Below are 19849 nucleotides of genomic sequence, written 5' to 3' on the forward strand. Positions count from 1 at the left end.
GTTGTTTAATAATGTATTATACTTGTATCGGATGTATATAAGGATTACACATCCTTATATACATAACTTAGATATTTTAACAATAAAACAGAGGTTAAAAAAAAATTACATACAAATATTTACAGAATTTTAAATGTATTCTTCGCCACTCTGATCACAAGCTCAAGCATTTTAATTTTTCAGAACAATAAGTTTTCCATGTGAGCTACACGGAGACGTGTGATATACGACTCAAACGTCACTATACAAAAACTTTGTGTATGACAATTCAACAATTTATAAACCATAGTGACTTACAATTTAGATGTTCAAATTAAAACTGTTATTAAAAAACAGCTATAAGGTAATACTGTTCATTCACAACAAACATGCAATTTGTTTTTTTGCAGGGAGCGGTTTAAAGACACCAGATCTAGATGAATTGTAAACTAGAGTGACTTACAACTTAAATCTTCAAAATAAAAACGTTACTAAAAGCACATGTGTAAAAAAGATAAGTTATGAATAAATAAAAACACTGTTACATTGTCTCCATTAAAATATATATAAAGAGTATTCAGTGTTCTACAAATATCAGTTTATACACAGTGAAAGTAAAATTTTTCGAGAAACGGAATATCATTGAAAGTGAGGGAAGTAAACAATTAGTTGTAAGAAAGCTATATTCCATTTTTTTTCTTGACACATTTTTTTTGTTATATAGTTATTATAATATTATTTTCCATTAATGTATTACACATAAGTGTTACTAAATTAATATTATTTTATACTGTTACCTTACTATATGAATTTAGGGTTAATTCTAAATCACTTAAGCAGGTTGAGTCATTGAGATGTTATTGGAATTACATTTAAAGATAACACCAAGAGCACTGGTATCTACATGATGAATCAATGAATTCTAATCATAAGATATACAGATTTCTTGTTAGGTTGGTTAAGTTAATTTTCAGTTCCAATTCGTACAGGTAGCCTGCTTCGATCTGAGGTTAATGACTGTTAAACTAGATGTAAACCACTATAAATACACGGTGGATCACTAACTTATCATGGAGATATCTTCTGACTCCAAGGGCAACAATCTTCATGACAGCTTCCAAAATAAATACTGCAGTGAAGAAGTAGTTGAAAATTTTAAGGGCATAAATAAGTTCCTAGAAGGGAAAAAAAAAAAAAGTTCAAGAGAATGCTACAAATTTCACTCAAGTTAGCTACATGTGGTAGATTTGCTTGTGAAAATATGTTTAGCTAGCAGTAACTTGTGAGTTAACTCATTAGATCCGTTGGTGCTTGAGAGGTTCCAAGTTTTACCTCACTTATGGGAGATGCACGACAAACTTAAAAATGAGAGAAAGATAAAACAACAAATAGACAATAGTAACTACATTATAAGAAATAACTCTTCAAGTAATAATGATAATGAAGTAAATCCACAAAACTGTTAAGTAAAAGGGTGTGTGTGTGTAAGTACATATGTGTATAACATTTAAAGAAACCATTATTTAATGAAGACGACAACCAACTTCAGAACAAAATGTTCAATTACTTGAACCCGACGATTCGGCTTACGCCTTTATCAAGGGTCTATGAACATCACGGGTTACCAAATACACTGAAAATTTTATAAAATAGTAATATATTTAAAGAAATCTTTACTATTAAAGAAGAATATTAATAGACAGATGTGCATGTACAGTGCACGACATGGTTCAATAAATCAATAATAGATCAATATCACAGAGAAATATTAATATGGTGATAAAACATTTTCATGAAAGTAACATCATCAACACACAATGAGGATTTTTAAAACTATTCATTTTCTTTACTGAACCTAATAAAACAACCAACTAAACACTGTCCCTAATAATAATAATTCTCAGGCCTAACTCGAACACATTTTGGCATATGATTATTACTATATATTCACTAGTAAACTGGCACACTGCTCTTAAACCTGAATTTTTTTTAAAAAAACCCTTCTTGCAGAAACTATATCAATTTTTTAATTTCTAATTTTTCCACATGCGATTTATTCTATATTTGTTTTATGTATTTACGACTCTACTAACTGTATTTTAATTTAGCAGGAAAATAATCAGATTAACATTACTCTTAAACAACCAACATGCATGACATTAAACCATTCAACTATATAGTAGTATCATAGTATGTATGTCTTTATAAAAAACGTTTTAGCTAATAAAAAATTATCAGTAACTCCAGAACATACCACAGGCATCATATAGAACTCCATGGCCATGGTAACTACATTCAGACCAATCACAGCTGCTATTGCCAGATCAAAGTACTTGCTGGTTACAATATTATGAATGAAAAGTCGTGGCTTGGAGAAGTTGATGTAGTATGGGGGTTCTCTTATTTCTAAAATAAAAAACATGTAATTTAAACAATAATTGTTGAGCTTTCCTCCTACAAATATGCACAGAATAACTCATACCACCATATACCTTAAAATATGGAAATCATAAAAACTGTCAGAGTTCGAAAGCAATAAAATGAACAAACTAAACATTAAAGAAGCCATTCACAACGAATAACACAAGTAATGCATAACACTCAGTCTTTAAAAATAAGAACAATAATTAATAAACTGAATTCTGGTAAACTATAAGTACAGAAATGTAACAGAGAATGTTTTTTACACAAATCAAAATTTTCATATTAACAGTCTTAAAATAGCAGACCTGCACAAATAACTTGAGTATACATTCAACATTAAGTTAAAGTTTTAGACAGTAAGTATTATTCTAACGAGTACGTGAAGCATTTGAAAAAATCAGATCACTCATGCTACTTATATTATATATATACAGTTAATGCTCAAATTCAAGATATTTTGTGAAAGATTAGGAACAGAAAGACCTGATATACTATATAGGCATGTTTTTTATTTCTTTTCATTTGTACATTTAATTAAAAGTTAAATGTTTTCACATCACCCACAATACAACGAATTTGCCCTTTTACAATTGCTTTTTTTATTTCAACTGGCTAATAGAACAAGTTACTGCAAAACGACAATCTCTATGGAATTAGATATTTGAACTGAGCTATTGTATTTACACAAATATACTACTGAGCCAAACTCAGTAATTAAACAGATTAAATTCTTCTCAAATTGTTTCAAGTATGTCTCAATTGCAGTGAAATAGGAAATCATAATTATAGCACGTACAGAAAGCAGTCACATACATATATATGTATATATATATCAGATCTCATTAGTCCTTTATGTTTCTAATACTATCTTATAAATACACGTAAATCAGTAAAAAACAAAACAAAAAGAGTGGCTCCCAAAAACGTGCAGTGATGATGCATCAAAAGAGTATGTTATGTGTAACATCAGGCAATCTACGGTGCATTTTTCTGCTGTAAGCATCTAATCTACTCAATTCATTTTCTCATTCCAATAAGTCATAAAAAAATTACTGCATTCTAAAGATCTATCTGAAAACCAGTCATGCCAGAGATCAAACTAGAGAACCTGAGAGAACAATGCAACATGTACTAAGCCCTTTTTAATTCCAATGAAACAACATGTTGATACAAAGGAAAAAATAAAATATGTGAGACAAAATATTCCAAGTTGAAAACACAGACATCTACTGAACAACAATAAAAGAAAATCACTACAAACCGTCTGATCATAAAACTTTGGGTAATTAGATATTTAGTTACCTAAATGTATATTACCTTAGGTACAATCTGACTTTTGGCTGGCTACCTCAGTCAGTATATTTTACAGAATCGTTATTATTACGTGATTTTAATTTAAGACATAATAATTAAGATAACTTTAAGACTAATCAAAATTTGACATTTGTTAATTAGTGTTTCTAATGAACTTTAATCTATTGTTTGTAGTTAAGGAGACACAGTATGCACAAATGTAGCATAAATTGACAATATATGTCTCCTTAACTACAAACAAAGTATATAGTATGCAAAAAATGTGGCTTGGTAGATTTTGAAACATACGATAATCACCTGTAACAACAGTTCAATCTAAATCAACAAAATCCCCATTTATGTATAGTACTTTCAGCTACAAGAGATTTGCCAAAGCTTTCAGATTTTCATGATTATGAAATAACTTACAATTTGTATACATTTTAAAATGACTAATTACATCTCAAAACAATACGGTCTTAGTTCCATCATTGCATCCAAATATCTAACAAAACTTATATTTTAGTTTCTAAACTACTTAAACAAGTTATATTTCAGATAAAAATATATTTTGTTCCTAGATATGTCTTTTCCATAAGAATTATTGAAGCCCCCGATGATTTCTATCCCTTTACTTATGCACTCTAAATTACACTTATTTGATTACTTTTTATAAGAAAACAATTCTTGAATAATAAGAAGGATGCTTAGATTACACGTATACAAAATTAATAATACTATGAAGTAAACCACTTTTATTGCATTTCTTTACAAACATTTTATTAAACATGAAATAAATCATAAAATATCCATATATGTAATAAACCGTCTTTGTAATAAATGAATTAGAATCTGAATGACATTTATTATCCACCATTAACTTGCTTTAAAAAAACTTTAAAAGAAATTTCAATTCTATTCAAGGTTTGGAGTTTTCATAATTAATTCAATACACTGAAGGAAATGAGTTAAGAAAGAAAGCTGACTGAGGAATGGCCAGCCAGAAGTTTCAAACTGCACCAAGACTGAGCCTGGCTTTTTTTTGGGCTTTTAGTAGAAAATGTAGTCTTTCTGTGTGGTTAGTGTCAAACAGATAGAAAGCTCAAACTTCTCCTGTAAGAAAATGTAAAACAAGTGATGATTAGCTACAGCTAGTAGAATAAAAAGATCAATAAAATGAATGTTATGGAAAAATTATAGAACACAGAACAACATAATCATATTTCTTTTGATAAAATGTAAAAATTTGCTAGTGAAGTACAAGCAGACAAGTGTTGAAAACATAAAAGCAATGAAATGTTTGAAAACCAGGAAAAAGAGGGTGATTTAACAAAAGAAGCATAATAAAAGTTCTGAAAAAGGTGTTGTTGTTTTTTTATTGAGACATGTGGCAAGGCTGAGAGAGTGCTTCGTTATGATCGTGGTGCAAACACTTTGTTTAAATATTGGTAAGTTATATATATATATATATAGAGAGAGAGAGAGAGAGATTGAAAACTAATTTTTTTTAAATATGCAAAGTAAGCATTCCATTTCATAAGAGAAAAATATTGCAATTAGCACGAAATTGTGAAACTGTATTAGCTACTTTGAAAGATGGTAAAAACAAACAGTAGAAATTAGTACAAATAATTTCTCAGCCTTGCCATGCCCAGCCAGGCTCAAGTCGAAACGTAGACTACCGACCATTTAGTTTATTCTCCATACTTCGCCGTTTCTTTTCCAATTTCCATGCACGTTTTGCAGCTCGGCGAGCCTTCTCTTCTTTTTCTTGTTCCTCTCGGCAACGATGAAAATTTTCAACTACGACACCAACAAACATGTTCAGAACAAAGAAGGCAACTAGAAGGAGGAATGATATGAAATACACTAGTCGCCACTCGTTGTAGTTTTCAATGGGCTGTAGAAAATAGATGGAAATTAAAAATTAGCATACAGTGTACAACATATTATTCAGATTTATTTACAGAAATAAAAATTATTATGCATGAGTTTGTTAAATTACCATACAAAAACTTCCATATGGTAAATGTTATACACATGTGTAAAACAACTGCAACAACGAATCCAGCCGCATATTTCTTAATATACGCTTCATGCAATTTGTTTTCAATATGTTTTAATTAGACACAGAAAGGCACTTTGATAATGCATGAAAAGAAAAATACCTACCAATGTGAATGAAACAGCACATTTACGAATATTTATTGACAATATTTTAAAGAATCTCACATATTTTATACTATGAGGTCATGGAACATCATAAGATCTTGAAAGAAGCGATTTTCAATTTTTTTTTATTTTTCAGCTGTTAATAAAGTCATAATTATGGGTGATTTTTATTTCAGGCATATATAAATTGGGAAATGTTATAGTCAAACCATGAGGGAGAAAGGTTTTTGGAAACTGTTCAGGATGGCTTTCTTCACCAGTTAGTCAAGGAACCTACTAGAAACATTAACATTTTAGATTTATTGTTAACTTCAAATATAGAAATGATCAAGAGGATGGAAATTGGGGAACATCTGGATGCAAGTGATTATTGATCTATTAGGATCAATGTTTTGGTGCATATGGAAATAAGGAATAATGATATTTTGGTTACAAATTTCAAAAAAACAAATTTTGAAGTGATGTAACAAGAATTATCTGTTGTGAATTGAGCAGCTGAGTTATTTGGAGACACTGATCAGATGTGGAAAATTTTTTGAGATAAGTTTTTAAATATTGAAGGTAAAGGGTAGCTGCAAAGAAAAAACCAGGTTGGCTCACAATAGGTATAAGTGATAAAATTAAAGAAAAGCATCACAAGTTTAAGAAATATAAATTAAAAAAAATATAATTATAATGAAAAAAGTGATTTTCAATGAACACATCTTTTTTTAATTACATCTTGTTTTTTTTAATGTCCCATCAACTGATAAACTTATATAGTAAAATCTCATAATTAAAAGCACCCTTCTGACTGCATTCAAATGCCCTTAATATAAAAAAAAGCCACACAAAGCTGGGTTCCATATTAACAATACTAAATTTTAAGGTCTCCCATTTTATTTGGTGTATGCAGGACACGGGTTTTCATGAGTTGCACATTGCCATGACATGGAGTGTTGTCAACAGGAGGTCTCGGTGGGTGGATTAGATGTGCCCTTTTTTCTTTATTATTGGTTACAAAGTTTCAAAGCACTTCTCTTTAGAGTTTGAACTGCTAAACATTTCACATTTAGTTCCCTTGTTTATTTTTCCATCAATAACTGAAGTAGAAATCCGCTGAAAATAAAGCAACAAATCACCATTTGTTATTAGACTGTTTACGTGACACCGTAATAGGATACTCTAGAGAGCAACAAAGCACGCACACAGAAATAAGCTGACTTGTTCCGAGAACACAATGTAGAATTTATTAGCTTACGTAATAAGACTACACTTTGAATCTGTGAAAACGTTTATTACGGTAGAGGGTTCGGATCCAATCCAATAAACATCCCAAGTGTTTGAATATTGGTCATCCTTCTGGGATGTTTGGAATTTAGTGGTATACTGTACAGGCATACAAAGATAACTGCTCGTTTTATCGATTACTTGTATAGAGAACGAGACTAAAGACACCGCCCTTAATCCGGAATATCGAGGTGCCTGTTATCGCAATACATATTTTGGTTACAAATAGTAGAAAGAGACCGAAAAAGTCTGCCCTTTATGGTACAGTGCCCGTTGTTTCAAGGTGCCTGTAAATCGAGATTCTACTGTACGATACAAAAGACACGAAAAAATACAAAATCACAAATTATATTCCACATTATCTCCATTACAATTCATGTAAGATATATTAACATTTATTTTTTACTCTTTTTAAACTATAACACTCCAAGTAACATGATAATGATTTTGCTTAATCAGGTAATAAAATATAGAAAGCATATTGTTTTCACAAAAATATGTGTGGATACAATAACTATTCAGGAAAGATGTAACCCCCTTGCTTTTCGATAAAATAAATATAATTTTCTGTAATAAGTTTTTATAAAATATCAAAACGTTTTCCTATGGCATTATACGAACAGTAGGATTATGTCTGATCAATTATTTGCTTTTAGTAATATATATATATATATATTATCCATTTATAATTAATGTAATCTAAAGAATACTAATGTGATAAAATAATACTTTGTTAGAGGACAGACAGTTTATTTTTCCATAGTGAAGAGGAAAATTTTTGGACTTAAGTCCCCAATTCATTTACGAGATAAACAGTGAGCTACAATATGGCAAACTCTGTGTTCTTTAGTGAAATATCCTGAGTTTGTTTTTCTACATAAATGATACATAATGCAGATGGTTAAACCCAGCCTCCATTTCTAATTGAAATAAAATTATTAATATAATTACAAATGGTAACAGAATCATTAAAGCTATCTGTGTCCATGTTTTGCTTTATGATGCATTTGCAATTAACATAGAGAAATAAATTTTGTTCTTAGTAACTGTTGACTATCTTTTATGCTTGAAACTATCACAAACGTTTCATACTAATGTCTGAGTGTAAACTAATCACTTAGTATAAGTACATACCTGCTGATCTATACCAACAGCATCCAGTCCTGTATACATAATATTAACCCAGCCATCTTTCGAGGACAAAACAAACAATGCCATAAGAGCCTGAAGATAGAAAACAAATGAACAAAAAAAATCATTAAAACACAAAATCTGGTGCTGTGTTTTGAAAAACTTAAAAACATTTGAGTGTAAACCAAAAAAAAACAAATACCACACTCATGTTTGAATAATACTACATTCAACTGTTATGAAATCTGGTATTGTATTTTGCAAAAACTTAAAAAGAGATCTTTTTTTTTATGTTTACCTATCTTTCCATTCTTATCTTTTCTGAGACTTCATTTGACATCCAATAAAACATACATAACTGTTCTGTATCATTGGGATTTTAGATTTACCTAGGGATTCATATCTTGAATGGTTTTTGTAACAATTGCATTACTTTGCTTTCAAGTTTATACCAGGAATTACACCCGAGTTAAAACCAACCAGAAAAATAACAGAAATGTAACTAATGGTAAAAGCAAATAAAATAAAATTATATGAAATTTAAAACAACATAAAATTATTTTTCTGTGTAAAAATTATTTCTTGCCTTCTGTACTTATGACATATCATTATAGCAATGAGTAGCCAATAATAAACAAAAACACTTATTAAAGCAGTATCATTATCATTCTTAAAATAATGATGAAGTTATGAAAATTCACAAGATTCTAGAAAGCTATCTAATGAGAGAGGCACAGCTATTCTAAGGCCCTGCAGTTACTACAAGACCTTATAGTAAATAACATGATCTTAGTAGATGGATATTTTCTCATCCTTTAGGATCTTAATCCCAACTAGCTGGTATTTTTGTAAGCCAAGAATTTTTACACCCAGGTGCTTGGCCCAGTTGACAACCATACAGGACAAGCATGTTCAGTGATGAGGAATTCAACTTGCAACCCTCAGATTGCTAGTTGAGTGCCCTAACCACGAAGCCTGTAGACAGAATTACAGTATGAAATTTTACACAATAAACTATGTAAACTTTATTGAATAAAGGTATAGCATGCACTGTATATGTATAATTAATGAATACTGAAGATAATGACACAGATTATTATGTTTTGATAATATATATAAATATATATTAATAATATTATTATACGAACAACTCATAAAGAGAACACCATCTTATACCAGTCAAATTTCTTGTGTTTGCCAGATAAAACATTTTTTCATTCATAATTTGGGGAGGAAAAAGCATTACTTGTGCTATGATTAAGTACTAGCTTCTGAAGTCTGTCAAGATTTTAATATTATAAGAGCATACTGTACCTGCCCCAGATTGTCAAAATTATACTTTCGATTCACCCATTCATTACGAGGATCTGCTGCTAAACACTGAGTTTTGTTATGTACATCCTTCAGAGTTGGTCCATCACAGTAGTAAAGTTTCCCTTTGAACAGCTATATCGAACACAAAAAGTTTCAAGAGTATTTATCAGTAACTGTAGTTTTCGTCAATTAACAATTTTTTGACGTATTATGACACCAAATTCATTTTAATTTAAATCATTCCCAAAGTAAATCAAATTCTCTCCTAATGGTTAAAGCACTAAAATTTAGGGAGAAAGTTCCTATTTTTTAATGCATACACACTCACACACACAAAATTCTTATTTATTATAAGCTCTAATGTAATGCATAAGTGATTGACTTGTTTCGTCATTTAATAAAGATTTGGTTTTTACAGTACTGCAGTGCTATTGTTCATTCTTACTTGAACTCCCAGGATGCCAAAGATAATGAAGAAAGTACAGCAGATAAGAACAATATTGCCAATTGGACGAAGGGAAGATAGTAGAGTTTGGACAACTAGCTTTAGTCCTGGAGCTCTGTTTATCACCCTGAAAAAAGATATTGAATTTTATTAAAACTTACTGTAGTATTAATGGCAGTAATCATATCATTTCCAAAAAAAAGTAACACATTTAAAACATAAATGCAACAAAAAGAAGTTAGCATACACTATACTTAAAAATGCACTTCGCATCTGAATATTATTAAGCAAAAATACATTTATGTATTGAATATTATAAAAATAAGAAAAAACTATTTGTTTTAACCAGTAAAAACATATTCATCATTAAAAAAAACAAAAAACATAACCTATTACTCCAGAAAACGTAGCTGTGTTTATATAAGCCAACATTTTGCAATTACAGCTTCATCAAAATGTTGACTTAAATAAAAATGGTTATTTTTCTGCAATAATAGGTCATGTTTCATTTATCTTTTTAATAATGAATACAACTTTACGACTTGCACTTCTAAATTTAAACTCTCATAAAATCTATTTAATATTCTGAAACATTTAAATTTCAGTGATTTTCAAATTATATTATTTAAAACCAACCTCAATGGACGAAGTGAACGAAGAAGCCGAAACACTCGCAAGATTCCAAAAATTCTAGGACTGCCATGTGCCACAAAAGACAAAATAAAATCCAGCAAAGAAATTGAAACCAAGATTCCATCCATTACATTCCATCCACTTTTTAGATAAGCATTCTCTCCATACCAAAGGCCTTTGGCTATTACCTGAGTAAATAACCAAACAGTTAATCATTTGACTACACTTACAGATGTAAATACAAGTATGTGTACAACAGAACATCGAGCTATACCTATACAATCTCTGATTTTAAAATATTCTTCTGCTGTTTCTGTTTGTCAATCATAAAACGATAGAGATTGGAATCACCAGTAAAAAAAAACAACTGGTAAATACCAAAAAAAAATCTATAGAAATTTGCAGTTTATGGCTTAGTTAACTTAATTCTTACAAACTTTGATGTTCTGTTTAAATTAAACAAAACATTAAGTGTTCTTGAACTCTTGTGAAGATGTAGCATACATTGGGATTATGGCCAAAAGATATTAATAACAGCAAAGGTACACATTTGGTCAATGTGAAAATATATATCTTTAAATCCCCTCCCCCCAAGTGGTGGATCAGCAGTAAATTTATGGAGGTACAAAGCTAAATTCCAGAGTGCAGATAGTTCAATGTGTAGTGTTGTATTAAAACACAACACAGAGCACTTAAGATCTCACTTATAAATGAAAAATAAATTACAATTATCACTTTGTAATACAGAAATATCACTTCCCACTCTTGTTTAAGACTACTATGCTTTAATACTTAATAATACTATGCATATAAAAACTAATTTCACTCAGGACAGTCGATTTAGACATATTTATATCTATTCCTTGCATTCTTAATTAGTAATAATTAGATGACATCAATTGATATTAACCAAATTATGATCAGAGCAACAAGCTATCTAAAAAGTGAGACTAAAAAATCAATCTAGAAATGAGTAAAGCTAATTAAATATAAGTTTCTTAAGTTCTTACTTGTAAAGACTAGAATGCATTGTTTCATCATTTGAGTATCCTTGCTGCAATCCCAATAGTATCACATAAAGTTTGACTAGCCTAGGATATTTAGGTTAGTCCTAAGTACATATGTTACACTAACAATGAAAATCAACTTGTATGATGATAAAAAATAAAATTAAACAGTAATAAAATTGGATACTTCTTAACCAGTACTGTTAATGAAAGAAAAAATAAAGAAATATGATATAGTATACTTTACTTATGGATCCACAAACACTATCCGTTGACTCCAAGAGATACAATCAATAACCAGATGATACAAAAATAGATCATACACCAAGCACAAGTACTCAACTATTTATATGCTCTAAATTAATCAACAATACTGAAATTTCACACACACACACACAACGAATCTCTGACAATTGCCTTATGTAAAAGTATTTACACTGTTGAAACATAGAATGTGCCTGACGAACTCACTTTAACTGCCATTTCCACAGCAAACACGGCAGTAAAGACATAGTTGGATGCTGTTAAAATCTCTCTTTCGGGACTATCTGGTGGGATGTTGGGTCTCTCCATTGCCAAGGTGATGCAGTTGAGAGTGATGAAAAACAATACTCCATAGTCAAAGTTCTTATTATCAGCAATTTGTTCACAAAGCTGACGAAGTCTAGAATGTGGAAGAAAAAAAAAAATTAACAAGTATCGTAGTAAGGTAATGCAGTTGAAATTGATGGAGGACAACATTCAATAGTTAAATCATTTACTATTCGAATTTATTGCATCTTTAGAGAAGTTTGTTCATTAGCCAGTGAGTTGCACATAAGGATGTTTCAGCCATACGTCTTAATATTTTTGTTTTAATAAATCGATAGATAAGATTGCAAGCTACAGCCCTGACTTTTGTCAGTGGATGTGTCTTTTATACTTCACTAAAAATAGCATTGCTTGTTCAGCTATGATAATTGTTTACATATAAATTGTTTCCTCCTAGTTGTCATCAATTTTGTAGCTCTATTGTATTATTGCAGATACCCAATTTGTGACTAACAATTACAATATATTACAGTGTTAATTATCCAACTTGTATATTTTTATACTCTACTGCTAGTTAAGGCCAAGCTGCACAAATGTTTTGTCAAGTTTGTGTTTTCTATCTACCGACAAGTTTTGTATGATAGAATTTTCAATTGTGCATACCTGTTTGTTGGGGAGAAAAGAAATAGAGAATAATCTTTACGTTCTTTCAAACAGCCCCGAGGTTCGATGAGCCAACAAAGCTATGAATAACAAATAAAGGCAATATCAAAACATATGTAATAATGTGTCAAAATCATACAAATAATATTCAAATAGTTCAGTATTGACTGGTGTAAAATGAACAATTATTTACAGAATCCAAATATCCCAAAACAAACTGTAATTATTTAAAATCGCACAACAAATTAAAACATAACAGCCTAATGTTTTGACTTCCAATGGAAATCTTTTTGAAGGGTCTGACTCATTCCCATCTACGTCAGTATTTACTATCTGTGTCACAGCATTTGACATCTGTAACTCTGTTTGTCAAATGTGGACTTTATCTAGCAATATATGTCATATCCTTCTAAACAACCCCTACCTTCCAATATTTTACGATTTTCTTAATCAATGAAATGATTCCAGTAATGGTACATATTCAGCAAGAGCAGATTTTATTATTTTTTCCATTTTTTTACTGCACATTTATGTTCCCCAATCCTTACTTTTAATATTTGTCAACTTTCTCCATCATACTTAATATCACAGTCTTTAAAACGTGTTTGAAAAATTGACCCAAATTTTTTCTATCTTTTTTTTTATACCAACTTATGCTAAAGAATAAAGAGTAAAGTTTAGTAAGATTTTTGCTTACTCCTTGGGTGTAAGTTAAAGTAATCCAATCTTGAAATTGATTTTGGTTTGGGTGTTTTAAATAAAAGTTTATATTTTTGAAATGCATAAGAATAATTCATTTATAGGATCATTGCAAATACTGTTTGCTCTGTAATATAAAACAATAACAAGTTCTAGTTTTTGAGGTTTTGGAGCACGATAGGGAAAATCAAAGTGCTTGTTTGTATAGGTAGAGTTATGGAAAACACTCGTACCACATCTAAATCTTGGTGTCTGAGTTAACAGACCATCTGAAATAGAAAAAAAAAAAATTTTTTTGTTCTCTTTCTAAAATAAGATGAATAAATTAATTGTTATTATTTAAATATGCTAGAAAAACTGAGATACTTTCTTATGAAAACACACAAAATTTCATTGATGTATCTACGACAAAACTGAATTGGACTTGGTAAAGGTTAATAAAAGAAATTTCTAGATGTTCCATAACCAAATTTGTAACTGAGACTGATACAGGTGATCTCAGGGCTACACCATGAGTTGTCTGTAAATATATGTAAAAAACAGTTGCTTTCAAACAAAATTTCAACCCTCGACTAACTTCGTTAAGCTATAGAAGACAGGTAAATCAATGCCCTTAATTAATGGCTTACATCCAAAGGTAAAGAATGCTGTAAAAGTTTTTGCATCAGCTAGGACTAAACACTTTCCTATATCTGAAGGTAATTTTTATTATCCGTTATTTCTTTTAATTCTCTGAGAACTTTTTGTTAATGTTTGAGCAAATTATCCAATGTAACTTTAGTGTGTTATAAAATATCCAAATCCCAAATTCTGGTCCTTCCCAGTTGTGGAACACGCTTCTGTTGATGTTAAAATATGACAGACTGTAATAGTTTTGAATAATTTCAGTTGAAGAAGAACCTACCTACCTCAGCTGTTCAGATTTTAATTAGTTGTGTTTCAAAATTAATCTGACTCATATATATTTTATATCCTTTGTAATTTATTTACTGATTTGTATTTTCCTCTCTAGATAAGATAAAAAGGCAAGAAACTTTTACATTTATACTAGTCTTGAAATTTATGTTGAAAATAAAACAACAACACTTAATCTGATAAAACTAACTTACGTTTATTTAGCAATAATCCTAGAAATTTAACTGGCTGTATATTGATGTTAGTTTTTAGCAAACCACAGAAACTCCTAATATAGGAAAGTGAAACTACAATAACATTATGAAAAACTAACATCAATATACATGGACCACAGCAAACTCCTAATACAGGAAAGTGAAACTACAATAACATTATGAAAAACTAACATCAATATACATGGACCACAGCAAACTCCTAATATAGGAAAGTGAAACTACAATAACATTATGAAAAACTAACACCAATATATGTGAACCACAGCAAACTCCTAATATAGGAAAGTGAAACTACAATAACATTATGAAAAACTAGCATCAATATACATGGACCACAGCCAACTCCTAATACATGAAAGTGAAACTACAATAACATTATGAAAAACTAAAACCAATATATGTGGATCACAGCAAACTCCTAACACAGGAAAGTGATACTACAAGTACCATTATGAAAAACTAACATCTATATACAAGGACCACAGCAAACTCCTAATATAGGAAAGTGAAACTACAAGTAACATTATGAAAAACTAACATCAATATACATGGACCACAGCAAACTCCTAAAATAGGAAAGTGAAACTACAAGTAACATTATGAAAAACTAACATCAATATACATGGACCACAGCAAACTCCTAACACAGGAAAGTGAAACTACAAGTAACATTACAACAAACCTTTCTTCAAACTAATCTGTAACTGTATGATAACTGAATCAGTCTAACTACAAAGTTCAATGTGTACAATTGATCACATAAATATCCTGACTTTATGAAATACAACAATTAGTGTCTTTAGTATCTTTCTTGTAAATTAAATATTGACATCAGTGTTATCAACATTACAGAAAACTTGTTTTGTTTCATTTGTATCAACTTTTCAAAACTTGATTGCAGAAACCATATACATTTATATGTACACATGCACTGACTGATAACTTTAAAGTGAATAACGTAGCTATAAATATGAACACAAAAATGAATACAAATAAACTTTGTAATAGTATTCAATCATTACAAAAATACTTTGTTCTTAAAAAAACATAATCTTAAAACACGTCAAGATTTTTAATAACGCTGTATTTTTGCCTAAGCCTCTGCTCAGCAAAGAGACTGAATGAACAAGGCACTATTATACACGACTATGAAGCATGTTTATCTCATGTTTATATTATTATGCTCTAACTTGCGAGTAAGACTTTTCAACACAGAAACAAACAAAGACAGAGGCCTACAGACAGGGTTGTCACACACTGGAAATTTGTCTAAATTTTAAGTGTTTATTCTTTGCATGACAGAAATGAATGTCCCATTTTTATTACACATAAAACTAACTAAGTCAAAGTTATTTGATCAAAAATATATAGTACAACAAACAGCCGACCAAACAAATTCACAAATGGCTAAAAGTGCTGTAATAGTTTTTAAGTTTCAGGGAATTCTTGAGAATTCTTCATTAGCTTTAGGCTACTATGAATCTACTTCTATTTTTTATTTTTTAATTAACTGACTTTTTTCAGAATAATTTGGTGTTATCAGAATGCATGCACGGTCAGTCACACTGAATACATTAAGTATTCCTTTAAGTATTTTTCAGTCAAACCAGTTGTCCTGAAAATGAAGAATATGTGCCCATGCCATGAAACACTGTATAAAATAATAAACTGCTTTACCTTTCCACTGAAATGCTTGTCAATTTGATGGCTTCCATTCACAATTTTCACTGATGGTATTTCACCAAGATTGTTGGATTTAAAGTCATCCTTTAGTGAGGAACCTGTAAGGGAGTTTTGTCTACTGGGAATGAAACTGTGGCTGTTCAGGGATTGCTGAGGACTCAGTGTGTTGTGACTTACCACACTTGTGTTAACAGAAGCCTGACGACTGCAAGGAATGTGACTGTAGAGGGCCTCCAGATGAACTCCGCTTGGGGACGGAGAAGAATGACTGTTTAAAGAGTTTTGTGGAGTGAGTGTTTTATGGCTACTGATGCTATTTTGTTTCGATAACAATGGTCGTTTGTTATTTGGGGTGTTGCTTATAGTTGGGAGTCCTCCATTACAATGGGCGTGATCAACTGCAGGACTGAAAAATCAGATTATCCAATAAGCAACAAAGTAATAATTTAAAAAAATTATAATAACATTTGTGTCTTTATTTTAAAATATGTAAACAGATAAATACAAATGTAGATTAAACTGTAGTTAAAATCTCAAGGGATAAAAAAAAGGCATCAATATACATTTCATAAGAACTTTTACAACGTATAAACGAAAGCTCTAAAGATTCATATTGATTAAGTGTAAATGTTTCAAATAATTTCATCAATATTTCCTAAACAATTGGAAACAAATAAACGTAATTTACTGTCAAGACTGCAAGTATAAATGGTACAGGAATTCTAAATTTGTTTATTCAAACACTTTAAATAAGAATTTGTTTTTCCAACATTTGATAACAAAATATTTTTGTAGCTTAATAACTTAAATTAATCAACTATGCAACACATAGATCTATTTTCTCGATGCTACTTCCAGCTAAATCTGTGTAGGTTAACGATATAATTATATTTTAAAAACTTTTAACTAATCTTACCCCTCGTATCATCAACAAAATTGTAACTGAAATATTCATATTTATAATGATATAAATTTCACTCACATTTGTTTTGGATTAACTAAGAAAAAAAAAGAAGTAAAACTTGTTATCCTAATTTTAATTTTTGCTTCTGTCCAGTTGCAATTTTCATTTGTAGAACATGAATATTTCAACTTCCCACTTGTCAACGTACAAAACACAGTTGCAAATTTGGGTCTTTTTACATATTTATTTCTAATTCAAATAATTTGAAAACAATAAATTTTTGAAGATGGTGGCTTTAAAAAAGCTGAAATGCACTTTCTGTCTGAAAATTTCTAAACTTCTAAAGTTAATAAAATCCTATTATATATCATCTGAAAGCATAATTTATATTCCATGTTCCATACAAGTTTCCCTCAAGCATGCTCCTTTTATTTCTTTTATTTCTTAATTTTAAGCTCTTAGTGCTAGTATTCTGGCATGTACTAGTATTTTTTTGAAAGTATAGTCTTAGAGTGAACTTTGCCCGCAGCATGAGCTAAGAGATTAGCAAGGAGTCTTTTGTGAAACAACAGAATATAGGTTCTAAAAGGAGTACTTTTGCAAATAAAAAAATAGTAAGATAAATACTATTTACTTATAGAAGTTTTAATGATACACAAGGTATTTTATTGCAAAAAGGACTTTCAACAAAGTGGGATTAGCACATTAAGCCTTTAGTTGTATTATTACTAATACAATCCTAGCTTTAAAGTCAAGAGTATATTATGTAATATCATAGTAGACAGCTAAGTCACATAGTTTTCTTTTTCATTGCAATATAAATTGCAAATTTAACCCCAAAAATCTATCTTAAGTTTGAATAGTTATCATGTTTTATGTTTTAAGTTACAGATATTGCACTGGGCAGGAAAGAACCAAGTTACATCAACAAAACTTGTATAAATTCTTACTTATTATGACAAACTATGGTTTTGTTGTTCAACAACATTTCTTCCCCATCGGTCACTGAGCCACTGTCAGAATTAACCAAGTTTTCCTTGTCTTTCTTCCATTTCTGCCAAGCTCTCCAACTGCACATGCTACCTCGTCTACGCAGCTTTAATGATCCAGCATTACTATTAAGTGTTGGTGAACGAGACATGGATTCCTTGAGAAATTGAAAATTTGTATGATATCTATGAAACACCTTATATTGAATTCATTTTTATTATTATTTTCAATAGTAAACTCCTAAACAGGACTTGCAGCTTTTTGAACAAAAACAAAATTTTAGTAAATAAACAATACATATATATATATATATATGTATACCCAGAAATATTTTGAAGTTCTAAAACATACTCCCAAAAAAACATTCACTTAGAAGTACTGATATATATATATATACCCATAAATATTTTGAAGTTCTAAAACATACTCCCAAAAAACATTCACTTAGAAATATTGTATATATATAAGAAATATCATGAATACATTTAGTAATGGATTTTATCCTAAATTCACAGAGTTTGGCTATAAATCAAAGCTTTAATACAGACTTTAATACACATTTAAAACTAAGGCATTTTTTAAATACCGTTCGTTTTAATGATGAAGGCATACCGAGATAAAGAAAAATTACCAAATGTCAACATTTATCATTTAGCTTGACATACAACTTGCTAATGTACATGTAAGTACCCTATTTGTGGTTTGAAATATTTAATTTTATCTAAAGAAAAGAGAAAATTTATGAGGTTCCAGACAATCTTGAAAAAGTTTATTAAAGCAATGAAAAAACTGTAATGATCGAGTTTTTTTTCATTATATATGATTTAAAACAGAATTTCTAGTTAATAACATTAAACACAGAAAAACATTTATTGTATGTACTATTCAGCAGCAAGTATAAAACAATCCTTTTGAATATATATATACATATAAATATAATATCAAACATTCTATGATTGTAAGCAGACTCTATGATCACAGTAATAACGATGTCTTTTTGTTATGTAGGTTTTATTCTTTGTTTGGAAAAATTAAAGAAAATTCAGGCATTTAAATGAAATTTCTTTTTTATTTTAGTCTTATCAGTATCAAGGTGTGTGTGTGTGCAATATCTGTTAATTATTTACAAAATTCTCTAGAAAGTTCCAAGTATGAGCCCTTACATTTCTACTGAGAACAGAGGGAGACAGGCTATTACGACGAAGCGGAGGAGCAGGAGAATTACGACCCCTTTGGTCAGAGCCTGCCAAATGTCCACTAACTTCACCAGATGGCACAGCCAAAGTCATGCTGTTTTTATTGTAATTATTAGGAAGGTGTGACAAACTTGGAGTCTGTAAGTATGAAAAGATAATTTATAAACAGTTTAATTACTACAATTGCTGAGTAGATATGAAAAAGGTGAAACGCATAAAATGAAAGGAAGTATGAGAAAAACCCGTGGTCTCGAAATATGAAGAAGAGAGGTTATAAATATTTTGATTATTAGGGTTACTGAACAGATATGAAAAATGCAATATGCATAAAAATAAGGGAGGATATGTGACAATCTTAGGGTTAGACAACCTGTGGTCTCTAAATA

At 30.0% G+C, this 19849-nt stretch overlaps 1 protein-coding gene across 1 annotated transcript in view; it reads right to left on the minus strand.

Annotated features, from left to right (window-relative positions):
* Positions 1 to 1044: 1044 nt before the first annotated feature.
* Positions 1045 to 19849, minus strand: part of LOC106471171 (voltage-dependent T-type calcium channel subunit alpha-1H-like) — a gene marked incomplete at both ends in the record, with an annotated part of 63840 nt that continues 45035 nt past the window's right edge. The window contains 12 exons of the mRNA XM_013931759.2: positions 1045 to 1154; positions 2234 to 2385; positions 5383 to 5596; positions 8272 to 8361; positions 9583 to 9714; positions 10028 to 10154; positions 10664 to 10848; positions 12139 to 12331; positions 12862 to 12941; positions 16368 to 16779; positions 18228 to 18424; positions 19431 to 19601. Of these exons, the coding sequence (XP_013787213.2) occupies positions 1045 to 1154; positions 2234 to 2385; positions 5383 to 5596; positions 8272 to 8361; positions 9583 to 9714; positions 10028 to 10154; positions 10664 to 10848; positions 12139 to 12331; positions 12862 to 12941; positions 16368 to 16779; positions 18228 to 18424; positions 19431 to 19601 (2063 nt within the window). The remainder of the gene's footprint in view (positions 1155 to 2233; positions 2386 to 5382; positions 5597 to 8271; positions 8362 to 9582; positions 9715 to 10027; positions 10155 to 10663; positions 10849 to 12138; positions 12332 to 12861; positions 12942 to 16367; positions 16780 to 18227; positions 18425 to 19430; positions 19602 to 19849) is intronic.

The sequence above is a fragment of the Limulus polyphemus genome, unplaced genomic scaffold (assembly GCF_000517525.1).
Source record: "Limulus polyphemus unplaced genomic scaffold, Limulus_polyphemus-2.1.2 Scaffold4455, whole genome shotgun sequence".
NCBI lineage: Eukaryota > Metazoa > Arthropoda > Merostomata > Xiphosura > Limulidae > Limulus > Limulus polyphemus.